Source organism: Temnothorax longispinosus, chromosome 4 (genome assembly GCF_030848805.1).
Source record: "Temnothorax longispinosus isolate EJ_2023e chromosome 4, Tlon_JGU_v1, whole genome shotgun sequence".
Taxonomy (NCBI): Eukaryota; Metazoa; Arthropoda; class Insecta; order Hymenoptera; family Formicidae; genus Temnothorax; species Temnothorax longispinosus.
The window spans coordinates 19,329,289-19,341,317 of NC_092361.1; the positions used below are offsets into that span (position 1 = coordinate 19,329,289).

General features: G+C 40.5%; 2 protein-coding genes across 7 annotated transcripts in view; both read left to right on the forward strand.

The window, feature by feature from the left end:
- Window positions 1–12,029, forward strand: part of LOC139811246 (TWiK family of potassium channels protein 7) — a 204,211-nt gene that overhangs the window by 27,007 nt on the left and 165,175 nt on the right. The window lies entirely within an intron of this gene.
- Window positions 8,788–9,829, forward strand: LOC139811348 (uncharacterized). Its single transcript, XM_071775591.1, has 2 exons — window positions 8,788–8,967; window positions 9,509–9,829. The coding sequence occupies exons 1-2, from the start codon at window positions 8,788–8,790 to the stop codon at window positions 9,827–9,829; spliced, it is 501 nt and encodes a 166-aa protein (XP_071631692.1).

Consider the following 12,029-nt stretch of genomic DNA (forward strand, 5'->3'; position numbering starts at 1 on the left):
GAATGGTGACGGAAGACGTCGCGCGCCGGGATATTACTCGGCGAAGGAAAAAATCGAAGTTTCGATAGAGGGCTGGGATATGAGCCGGCGCGCGACTCTCGATCAGTGACTTCGACTATTTCACGCCGCGTTTCTATAGGACGGAAAGAAGTTCCGAGTTGCCGGACACGTGTTACCGACAAGACCTACGAAACTTCACCCTCCTTGGCTCGGACTTCGATCGGAGGAGTACCGGGATTTGCGACAAATGAAGAAACTTTTTTCTACCCGTAGACGGATAGATTCTTTTTTATCAATGGCCTTATCGGTGTCTCCGAATGCTATGCATCTGACTATAAGGTTCATCTTCCCGACATCTTCTTTTCGAATCGAAAGTATCGAGGTTCAATACTCTGCGGATCTCTTTTCTCTTTTCTCGTAAAGTAACGGGGGCGTATTGGAAAAATTCGTTAAAATTACTGGTTATTTCTTATCACTTTTAAAACTACTAACTGTATAAAGGCACGAACGTTTGTGCAATCTTTCGCGTGCTTCTGATAGTATGCATTTTTTGATAGCTCTTTGAACTAGTAGCTTCATGCGGTGGAAGATAGCAGGCTGTAAATTCTCGTGTAACACGTGTTCCAAATATACAGTTTTTCGTTGAAATTTCGGTTCACTGGTTCTATCGAAATCGGGGGACGCACATGCACGCATGTCAGCGCGCACGTTTTTCGCAGCTGTGAATATATTGACGAATACGAATGTGCTACGGTCTCTGCACTGCGTTCAGACTAAAAACTAAATACATAATGCACCGGCGGAAGTTTATATATGTGATAATTAATGGACAGATGCAGACACACGAATGTAATTACAAGAACAAATTTTATATTTTATATTCTTTAAATACAGTTTTTATTATAATTACCATTTTAAATCTATTTTTATAATACAGATGTATATATTTTTAACATTGCGATTATTATTGTAACGTGCGATTTTGAAGCAGCATTAAGAAAATTCTCCGTCGAAAAATAACTTTTTCAATGCGTTAAGAGGATTTACATCTCATAAATATTTTTCAGTTGATTCATTTAATGGTATATTTTATACAGATACATGTTTATTGCATACGTTCAGATTCCGTATTATATTTGCACATATATCAAGTTCAACGAACCGCACATCTTTTTTGCCTTATAATATCTGCAGCAAATTTACGGAGCACGGCGCGAGTCGTAAGTCATTTCCCGTTGGATTCGGATTTCATTACATTAATCGTACGCAAAGAAGAGAACGAGAAGAAAACTATTGTTACAGTTTAAAATCTTTTCGACTGTGTTTGATTATCGTTTTTTATATACGTATATACATAGTATACATATATACATATATAATATATATATTTTTTTTTCTAGCGCGCAACGGAAAAGCCGCGTGATCCAATTTCGTCGTGATCGTAATCGTCATATTTTACACGCGCGCATCGCCCTCCATCTACAATAAACTTCGCAGTTCCGTGCTCGATACCGCGGTCAACAATATCCGCGCGCACTGGCCAAACTTCCCCGATCGACGGCGCCTGGTCACATTCATCCCGACTGCGAGGAATCCGCATCCCCTCGATGCGAGGTCGTGCACCCCGCGCGAGAGAGTCGATCGTTGTAGTATTTCCAGTCGTTCGAGATAGCGAACGCGGGGATCGCGTCCATCATTTCTCTGATGTTTGATCGGAGTACCGTGGAGAGCGGAGTTTGGCTTATGCTTGCAAATGTATTCGACTGGTGTCGACATTGCATTAGCGCAGAGCTACGCAAAATTGTTCGGCGAACTGCTTTCGTTATCGTCAACAACGTGAAAGAGAAGTGGGATCAAGCGCGTCGGACTCTTTGTTTATATTTCGCTCTAAGCCGTTCGAGCGACCGAGTTTCGGATTATTCCGAAACCACGGAGATGATGGTGGACAAGCCCTCATTCGCGCCCCTGCTATTTCGACTAGCTCCTCGACGGCAATTTGCCGTGTAACGTATTCGCGGCTTGTTCGGTATTAAACTTGTGTGTCAAAACATTGCGACCCTAGCAAGAACGGATTTTCATTTCGCATTCCGCGCGTTCTCTCGTAGCGCGCGCAATTATGCTTTGTATTATAAGCTATCGTATTCTATCCTGGTATTACTTAGCCCTTCATTATCATTCTCATCATAGTGTGGTTTTTATCCGTGACTTACATAATGTTATGAGAGGCGCCCAATATGGTAACCATATTATTCTGGCATGCGTTCAAGTGGACGTTTTGGGGTTAAAGGTGAAATTGATCGTGGTTAGGTTAAGGCTGGTCAGGGTAAGGGTCGTGGAATTACGTGGATGTAACGCTGAAAGAGTTTTAGTGCCTTTGATCTGGCATCGAGCCCACAGGGATATACATAAAGATAATGGCGCCTGCTTTTTATAGCCAAATTTATATTTTTGAAAAAAGTTGTATACACTATTCTTATTTCGCGATTCAAAAATTCTGGTAATTTTCTCTAAGACTTGTTTTGAAAATATAAATTTGCTGATATCCTTCCTATTTAAATCAAGAGCCAAAATCTGTCAGTGTATCGGATGCGTTAACGATACACGTATTTTTTTTTTAGAAAATCTTGTTATATTTCTATACTGTCGTTATTTGCTACTGCACTTAGAGGATTAAAATTCTTTACAAATTTCCCCGAATGAAACTGAGATCTTTTCACAGAACCTTTGCGGGTTTGCGAAGGTTTCCGTGGGCCATTTAACGTTTCCCGTAGTTTATAAAGCAGGTAGCAGCATTAATTTACCGCTATTGGAAAAATCAAGTTGTCCAACGCAGATTTCTTAATTACAATTTTATATACCGTTCCAAGTTTCAAAATACTCCTGACACTTTCATGAACGGCATGAATTATATATTTGCTTTGTACATACAATGTTTTGCTCATCTTTGATAAACTGGTGAAATACGTTCGTGTGATGAGGTTAAAAGGCTTACCACCAATAATAGAAAATTTAATTGTCAATCCATCAAATATGAACGCAATTTCTTGGCGCTTTTATGGCGCTCAATAACGAAGTCATCGGAATTTCCTTTCGCTCAGTACAATCGTGCATCTCATCAATCTCCCGATATTATTTGAAAAAGAAGCTGCGCTGCTAAGGTATTATTATCTACTTTAATCAGTAAACTTTTCTTTTGTTCAACGTTTATAAACATTAAAGAGCAATGAAATTGCCGAGGGAATCTTACAATTTTGATAGGACTTTTTGCGACTTATGCTGGCCCCGCTACTTTCGTCTATGGAGATTTCAGTCAGTTAAGAGAGAGAACCTACTTACTTGATACAGCACAGACAGATTCCCATTATACGTGATTCCTCTTCCTTTCGGTCTCTCAGCTCTTTCTCTCTTCTCTTTTTCTCTCCTCCCGCATCATTTCCCTTCCTGTCCTTCTTCGCTCATTCTTGCTATCTCTGTTGCAGTCGAGTTATCAGCAACTTTCCACTTTAACTAACAACAATTCAGTAAGCAAACAATTAAGCCTTGGCTCGTGGAAACTTCGTATGCTGTCAGGCTACGTTTGTCGGGTCGTGGCAGTATTACGGAAAGCTGCTACACGAAATTAAAGTATTAACGAGGCACGCCGTTCCCCGTGGAGCCCATTTCAAGCAAGATACTGCTAGGGCAACAACAAGTTTCGTGGCTCGAACGTCGTCCAGAATGTATCCGCTAGCCGAGCTGAATTCTTCATGAGGTCCGATGGCGTTGCAGATCCCAGGAAACCAGCCGTAAAGCTGTCTAGCAACGCATGGCTTATCTGCATTTCGAATTGATAACGTTCTATCGAAATTTTTGATGTGACTTGAATGGCAGATCGGTGTCATTGACTCGGGATTATTTGTGAAATTGGAAAAAAAAAAATTATAGAGATAACAGCGATGTTGTACTTAATGACGTGGAAACGGAGATAACGAGTTGTGCGAACGGGAGATCCGTGATAGAGACTTATGTTCGTAATGCGGAGAGCTAATACGGAAACCTGAATAATTTAAAGTCATTGAAGATGATTTCGTGCGCGGAGCAGCCGGAATTACTGCATAATTAGTTGCAGAGAGTTGCAGACGTTAGTGACGTACGAGTGTTACGGTATTAGCGTGAGTGCAGCCATTGGTTATGGATCAATTGCATTCGGGAAGGTCCGATCACGGCGGTTACGGCCCTGTGCGGAAACTGCACAATCCTGCAATGATGCATCGGAACGCCGGTAATTTCCACGATGCGCCATCCGCCATTCCACTCCGCATACTGACTAAAGTGTTCGGTCTGCAAGTCTGCTGGCTTTCGTCCGATCTGCTTGTTTCTGGATCGATCATTTCCAGCACTGCGGCGCACGTGCGGGCCTATGTCTAATAGCGGCGCATATCACGCATAACCCTTCCATAGAGAATCCCATTTAACGCAGTGGTTCTCGAAACTTTCCTAAAAGCAAGCTCTAAAACTCATTCCTCCTATCGCGATCGCTTATATATGTAATCCATTCATGGGAAAGCTGAAGAAGAGCATCGCTAGTAGTTTACCTAGTCTCTGTGACGGCCATTAATCATTTCGCTCGCAAATTACATTCATTCGTTGGTTACGGCGATGTGTCCGAGAGCCGGTGCGGGTATATCTCATATAGCTCTACACGAGTTGCTCCCACGTCGGACTTCTGTCAATTTCGAGATTTATCACGTAGCCACAAAGTAATTGAATAACGTATTTGCGTTGTATAACGTATAACGACAATATAACGCAGCCGGAATCGCTGCGAGGGAATTACATTTCTATTAAGCTGTTTGTGCGCGAGGCGGACAATAAGGATCGTATCTTCTCGGTGAGAGGCTTTTGTGGTAACTGCGATTACACAAACGCTAGAAGAAACGAGGGGCGCAGTAATTAAATGCGACTACAATTGAAAGTTCTTCGGAGTACCGCAATTTTTCGAGGAGACGCGCGCGAGATCTTCCCGACAGGATAAGATTTCAAGTACTCAAAGCGTTGCGCCTCGCGCAGATTTAATTAACAGAGGGCACGAATTTGCTTTTCTCTTGTTTCGTCTCTCTATCGCTTTCTCATTATTTGGTACGTACATTATTTTTCTTTCATCTGATTTTAACTTTAATGGCAGAAATTGCATGACCTCACTTTTGATCCTCGTCCTGTTGGCAACTACCGGCCGAGGAACGAAAGATTAATTGACCTTCTTTATCTCAACTGCCTTCCCGGGCGAAACTTCGTAGTCGTGTTACTTTGCTTTATATCAGGGGTTCTCAACGTAGTCGATATTGACACCGAAGAGAGAGAGAGAGAGAGAGAGAGAGAGAGAGAGAGAGAGCTTCGGCAGAGCAATCTAGAAAGCGATAAACATCTAAACGTTGAAGGAAAATCAATAAAACGATATAATCTCTTAACAAGTTTGTGGAATACCGATTTGAAGTAAAGATCCTTTTAGTTTGCATTAATTATTTTGTGAAAAGATTAGTATATAGGCAAAACAGAAACAAGATTAATAGGTATAAGTTCAATATTTAGTCACTTATATATTAAATTTTATGATATTAAAAAAGCGTCTCAAATCACGTTTATTTTATTAGCCATATAATATCTACATAATATTTCTTTATTTAAAGCCTATTGTAAGCATTTAACGTTTATAATGGTTAGAACGAGTAACGCGAGAAACAGATTTACTCGTATGATGAGCTTTAATACATTCCGATATCATTACGCTTTAGTTACATTATGCTAGTGGATGCCACATAAAGTATTTCGTGGATTTCCTAGCAAGCGACGAACGGTCGCTAAAATCTATGTGCATAACGTAGCTCGTCCGTAATTAGCTCGCTTCGTTGCATTTTACGAGTGCGGTGAACGTCACTTGATTATACGACCACTTACACTTAGAATATTAAACGATAAAGCATGGTCGAATGCATTGTCGGCACCGATAGCCGTTCAGCTCGTTTAATTCGCCCTGCACGTCGCTTAAACCTTATTACGTGCGTGCATAAGCGATCACGTATGCCTGTTAATAAATTTCTCTTCGCATGCCGTGAGCAGCTCGGAATCGGTATTTTCCTAACCGCGAGCTGCCGACGTAATTGCGCGGATAATAATCGACGCTCATGAGCCGGAAGAAAGGAGAGAAGGGAGTAAAGCTGCAGGGAATGTACTAGATCATGCTTGATATGCCACGATTAATTTATGATGCTCTGCTTCGCGAAGGTGTTTTCACGTAAAACAGGAGAACTTTGAGGCCGTCTACACGGACGAATTAAAAGCATCATAAATCGTCATATAATGTTCTTTGCCGTTTTCTATAAAATTCAACAATTTAAATTATATCAAAATTTATCTTAATATTTAATTTAATATTTTATTGTTCAGAGAGAGAGAGAGAGAGAGAGAGAGAGAGAGAGAGAGAGAGAGAGAGAGAGAGAGAGAGAGAGAGAGAGAGAGAGAGAGAGAGAGAGAGAGAGAGAGAGAGAGAGAGAGAGAGAATATATTAGTTCTGAGTGTCAATTTTTGTTATTATATATTTTTAACAATGAATGAAGATTTGTATGCGAGAGGAAACGAGTGACATACTATGTATAGGCAAAATATCTGTGTACACAAAAAGGATATAATGAAACATTGAAACATCACATCACACGATATGTACAGCTCCGTTAACGCGGTTTCACGTGTAATAAGTTCAACGTTGTTTCATTTTATGCGGTTTGTTCGCGATGAAACTTCCAATCGGCGACAAACCAATGGTAACAAACAGTGTAAACTGGGAATGCATATGCGTTGGCCATTACAGATGTTTGACGATGTCCGTATATTATTGCTTTTTAAATGGCGCGTTTTAGAGCCGATTTATCTTGCCGTCGTTAAACGTATTGCAAATTTGTTGCCATCATGCAACATTCAAACCTAGTTTGATTATTACTGTCGCAAATTTAAATTGTCAGCGTGGTATTACGCATGCTACCAGTCATTTTTGCTACCGCACTTTTTATACCCGACTATTCAATATTCGACAATCGACTGCGTTGTTCAGGAATTAGTTCGCTTACGGCCCTCGAAAGCGAGGGAACACAACCATATATGCGAATAGAGCGGGAAAAGAGATCAACTTACATTGAGATGCGTGATATTCCATTTCCAATCACGTGAAATCAACAAGCAATTGTAACAGGAATTAATTTCGAGTGCGAGAGACACGTTGCTTTTATTTAATTAAAAGAATAAAAATATTTTAATTTTATGTTTTATTGACACGTAATTGCTTGATCGTTGAAATATGGATAATTTTTTTTACATATATCAGATTTTGATACGTATTGTTAGCAGACGGAGCAAAAACGGTAATGGCGCGTTTCCTGCTGAAATTGTCAGTAATTTTTGTGTAGTCAATTAAAAAACGGGACGGCCGCGTGGGGTTAAAAATCTTGAAATTATGCGCTCTACCGTGTGGTCGAAGTGAAAAACTGGCGCGATTCAACGCGGCGTGAAATTAAGTGGTTTCGCGGAGATTAATACGGGCCGATTACAAGTAAAATACGTTTTCGAGCACCGGCCGACATGACCGTACGCCGCGCCGTTAGTAATTGTAATCTTTTTGTTATTTTTTATTATGCAAATGCGGTGCTTGCGTGCGGATATCATCGGGCTTACGCGATCGCGTGCGAATTTCTTGTTATAACGTATCGTCCACCGTTATTAGCGGCGCGGCTTATCAGGGCACGTATGATTGCATATAACAATTCCGACTTTTCAGAGCTTATTGCGCGCTGTGTACTTTCGTTTGTGGCTGATAACGGTCTGGCGATCAATCACCGTGGTTTTCGCGTATAACCGCCGTCGTCCTTTTTTCCCTTTGCGCGATGACTAATTCGCCCTACTCTGGCCGGGATTCTAAAAAGGGCGGTTGCACCCTCCGGGGGTTGATACCCGATGCGAGTGCATCCGGCCGGTGGCAATGTATTATTCACCGGTTGCCTTTTTTCATTCCCCAAGAAAGTAATGCCTATCATAAAGTTGACTGATTACGAGACAAGGTGGGCGAAAACACGCACCGAGAATCCGCCGATAAAGCTCGCGGGCAAAATACGAAAGAAGAAAATAATTTGCATGCCTCAGTTTTATGCATTGCATAGACACAGTTGTAATGCAGCGGTATGACGTGGCATTTTTTTTTTAATCCTGCAGCACAGTGCGCTCTTAGTAGTTACGGCACTTTTTTACGTTTTTCTCCAACCTATCCTGACGTTTAGCGTTTTTTCCACGTGCTCGATTTTTGATACATGTACGTGTACAAGCTCGATAAAAAAAGCGATGTTTTTAAAAAGAAAAAAAAATTAATTACTTAAATATACAATAAACATACAACCATACAATAAACATACAACCATACAAACATACTTAAACATACAAATTACGTAAAATACAAATAATTCTTTTTCAATTTTTATTAGATTACTTTTAATCGAATAAAGTTAATTTGATATATGAACTGAAAAGTTAAATTGATAACTAGTATTTCCGAGGGCTGCTTTCAAAAAGTTATTTCACGTGAAAACAGCTCCGATAATAGAACAAATGATAGTAATAATCGATAGTAACGGGTTCTTTGACAGCAATCGCGGAGTAAATTTTTCGTGTCGGTTACATTGTGGGAACCCCGTTTTGTATACTTTTAACAATAATATTGGCGTTAAATTGCGGATGTAATTTGTATGCACTTCAACGATTATTGCGAAAATGGCGAGAAAGGAGACAAAAACTGGGAAAAAGGGAAAAAGCGTGAAACCTATGAAAATCGCTGCTCTAGTCGTCTCTGCTATACAAGATCTTCGCGAAACCAAAGGCTCTACACCCAAAAAGATTACAGGATACATTAGTTACGCTTCGAGCATTCCTGAACAAAGCATTAAACGACAAGTGAGCATAGCTAGAGTCTTATTTTTACACAAAATTTCAATGATCGTTCCAATAGCTGTAATTATATTTCTTGTTAGCATAACGTGTTCCACACACATATATACGTATGCTTAATATACGCCTGTAATGCTTACGATTTTAATTGACCGAGTGTTATAAACACCTTAACATTTTCACACCATTGACGCAATGCCGTCGTTTCAAGCAAAAAACGATAGCGTTGATTGAAATCAATGTCGGCAATCTTTTTTTGTACTTTTTCTATTTTTACGTGTCAATCACTGTCGCAGGCATGCGTATATAAAGGGCGTACGAGTGCCCAGTTCGTGTCAATTTCGCAAATTATTCTGAATAACGATATTTTAATGGAAGAGAATTGGAAATTTGTCTCTCTCGCGGTAGCTTCCGTTTTAAATAGAGAAATCGAAGATTGCGCAACGTTTCATACCTCAACGCACTCGATAGTTGATCTTTTGCGCTGTGCTTTCGCATTTGCTTTATCCTGAGCCTAAAGCTTATCGGAATTTACGCGATATCTCAGGTGAAGGCAGCTTTGAACCGAGGGGTGGAGTATGGTATTTTGCGAAGATACCGCGGCCACTACTATCTTCCCACTGGCGACGAGTTGGATCGCGCGAATCGCATCGCCGTGCGATTCGCAAAATTGTCGACGCCCGCGTCAACGCTCGCCAGGTCGAAAACCAATTCTTCCCGCAAGATGAAGGACGGTAAGAGACCCCGGGGAATTGATAATACAGCGCGAAAGAATAAAAAAGCTCAGAAAATTCGCACCCCCGCTGTCTCAACCAGTCCGAGTTTGACGGACGAAATTGCCGGTGACATCGCGTCCGTGACTCAGTGAAATTATTTAGCAGCCTGTACAGCCCTAGGAAAAGATTTTCCCCGTGTGACATTGAATCGCGTCTTGTCCTGCGTCCTTCCTCTTTGTTCTGCGTAACGTGTATACGTTTGTGAACAACTGCTATTTCTATTGGCAGTCAACTATTGACATAAATTGGATATGATTGTACTTGTGTATATATATATAAATGAATTGATCTAAAATACTGTAGTGTACTGTACTTTGCATCGATGTATTGGTAAATGATAAGAAGGTGTATTCGGTGTATCATAATATTTCATGTTTAAGAATGGTAGGTATGTATTTTGGGCGTGACAGTTCGTTGCATTCACTCGCTCATAAGTTATTAGAATAGTAATATTTATAGATGGTAAATAATCGTATTTGGGACAGAGTTTCGTTATAACTGAGATTTTAATATCTTTTGGCAGAGTGGGACGGACGACAGTCTTAGGACGATCAATCGTGGGGAACGAATCAATCGTTTTCTATTACAACGGTATATCGATTTACCCGACCTGTCGTACCACCGCTTCCGCTCGTCCGCGCTGTGGCAGAATTAAGTGAAATGAGGAACGAGGTTTTTTTTCGTAAATTGCACCGGAGGCAAGACGACCATTTATAAAAGTTAGAAGCTTCTTACCCGGGCCGATAAACTTAATAGCTTCAGAAATTTACGGGGTTTGGCATGCTGAGGAGAAAATTTTGCGCGCCTCTGTTTCCTTACGATCGATCGCCCGCTACTTCTTCCTTGTTTTATTGGATACATCCGCGCCATTACGCCCGCGAAATAATTTTGTTCTCACTCCGTCTTGCATCTTTCTCTTCCTCCTCTATGTATACACATCTTGTGCAATATCTTCGATGGAAAATATTTACGGCGCCGTGACGGTGGATTTAACGGCGAGTTGCGTAAGTAACGGTCTCTGTGACTATGCGAGAAAAAGCAATATAAGTCGCGTAAAAAAGGCGCGAATAAAATCCGTCGATAATACAAATGCAGTGTAAATCGATCGATGCAGCGTATTAAATGGAAAATCTGTTAATTACGATCGATAACTTCGCACGTCGCAGTATGATGTTGCGCTCGCTATGGCTACCCGATAATGCCTGGATTAATTTGATGCCGGGATCGAATAGCCGCATAATTACGTCCGCGCTGAAAATGACGAAGCACATCGTGTGTTTGAAGAATCTTCTTGTACCGTAGAAAGCTCGCTTATCATGCTTAATTGAACTTTATAGATGGGATTTCATATGTTAAAATCGGTATTTAAAGCTCTACACTCTAAATAGTCAGAAATGAGTGCTTAAGTTACAAGAGTATAACATGCTAAGGTAGTCAGTCAAGTAATGTTAGGAGTGCAATAAATAGACGAGATAGTTACTTCTAGAGATCTGTTCTTTTTGTCACTTTATTTTATTTGCGCGCGCGCACATTTCTGCCCGATGGGTTTCCCTTTTTTTGCGGAGTTCACGCGAGTTATATTGGTTTACTTGGAATTTCGGAAGCGAACTAGAATACAGTTGGTGTTTCGTGAATTTGTTTCGAGACGACTGGTCTGGAATTCCGCCGGGATCCGATTAAATTCCGTGAGAGAAATGGTTTTAGTCCCGACGGCCTATAATCTCGAAAGCATAGTCTAGCTATGAACAACGGGTATCATGGGACAATTCGAATCCGTTTAAATGATAATTTGAAAAGCTAGTTGGCACCTAAAGCTCTCGCTATATCGGTAGTGGCCCGTGTAACGACCAAACTGAATAGGCAATGTCGGGCAAACTGAGGATTGCATGTATAACTCTTTGCTGACTAGTTTGCATATCACTTAACAAGCTAATCTGTAATAAGTGTATAAAAGTATTTGACGTGTGTATATTACATTGTATATAAAATACATGCAAAAGGGCTTCTAATCTCATACAGAAACTGAAGTATATTATTTCTGTAATGTACTCGAGACTTAATAGCATATCTTCTTGTCATTTAACAGATATTAAAGCATTTTCTGGTACACCATTTTCAAACACGAATATTTCAAGTAAAAACACATACATTCTGTCATGCAATCAACATCAATAAATTGAGAATAATTTCGAGATCTTGTCGGTTAAAAGTGGTTAAGGGTGTGCGGTTAGTTTGCACGAGTGGAAATCGGAATATCAATAATTCTATTAACATGCATTCCTTTGCAGCTCG

Excerpts from the sequence above, each read along its gene's own strand:
- LOC139811348 (XM_071775591.1), top strand. The coding sequence starts at position 8,788 with ATGGCGAGAAAGGAGACAAAAACTGGGAAAAAGGGAAAAAGCGTGAAA. Across the intron at positions 8,968-9,508 it reads AACAAAGCATTAAACGACAA|GTGAAGGCAGCTTTGAACCG; the intron begins GTGAGCATAGCT and ends GCGATATCTCAG.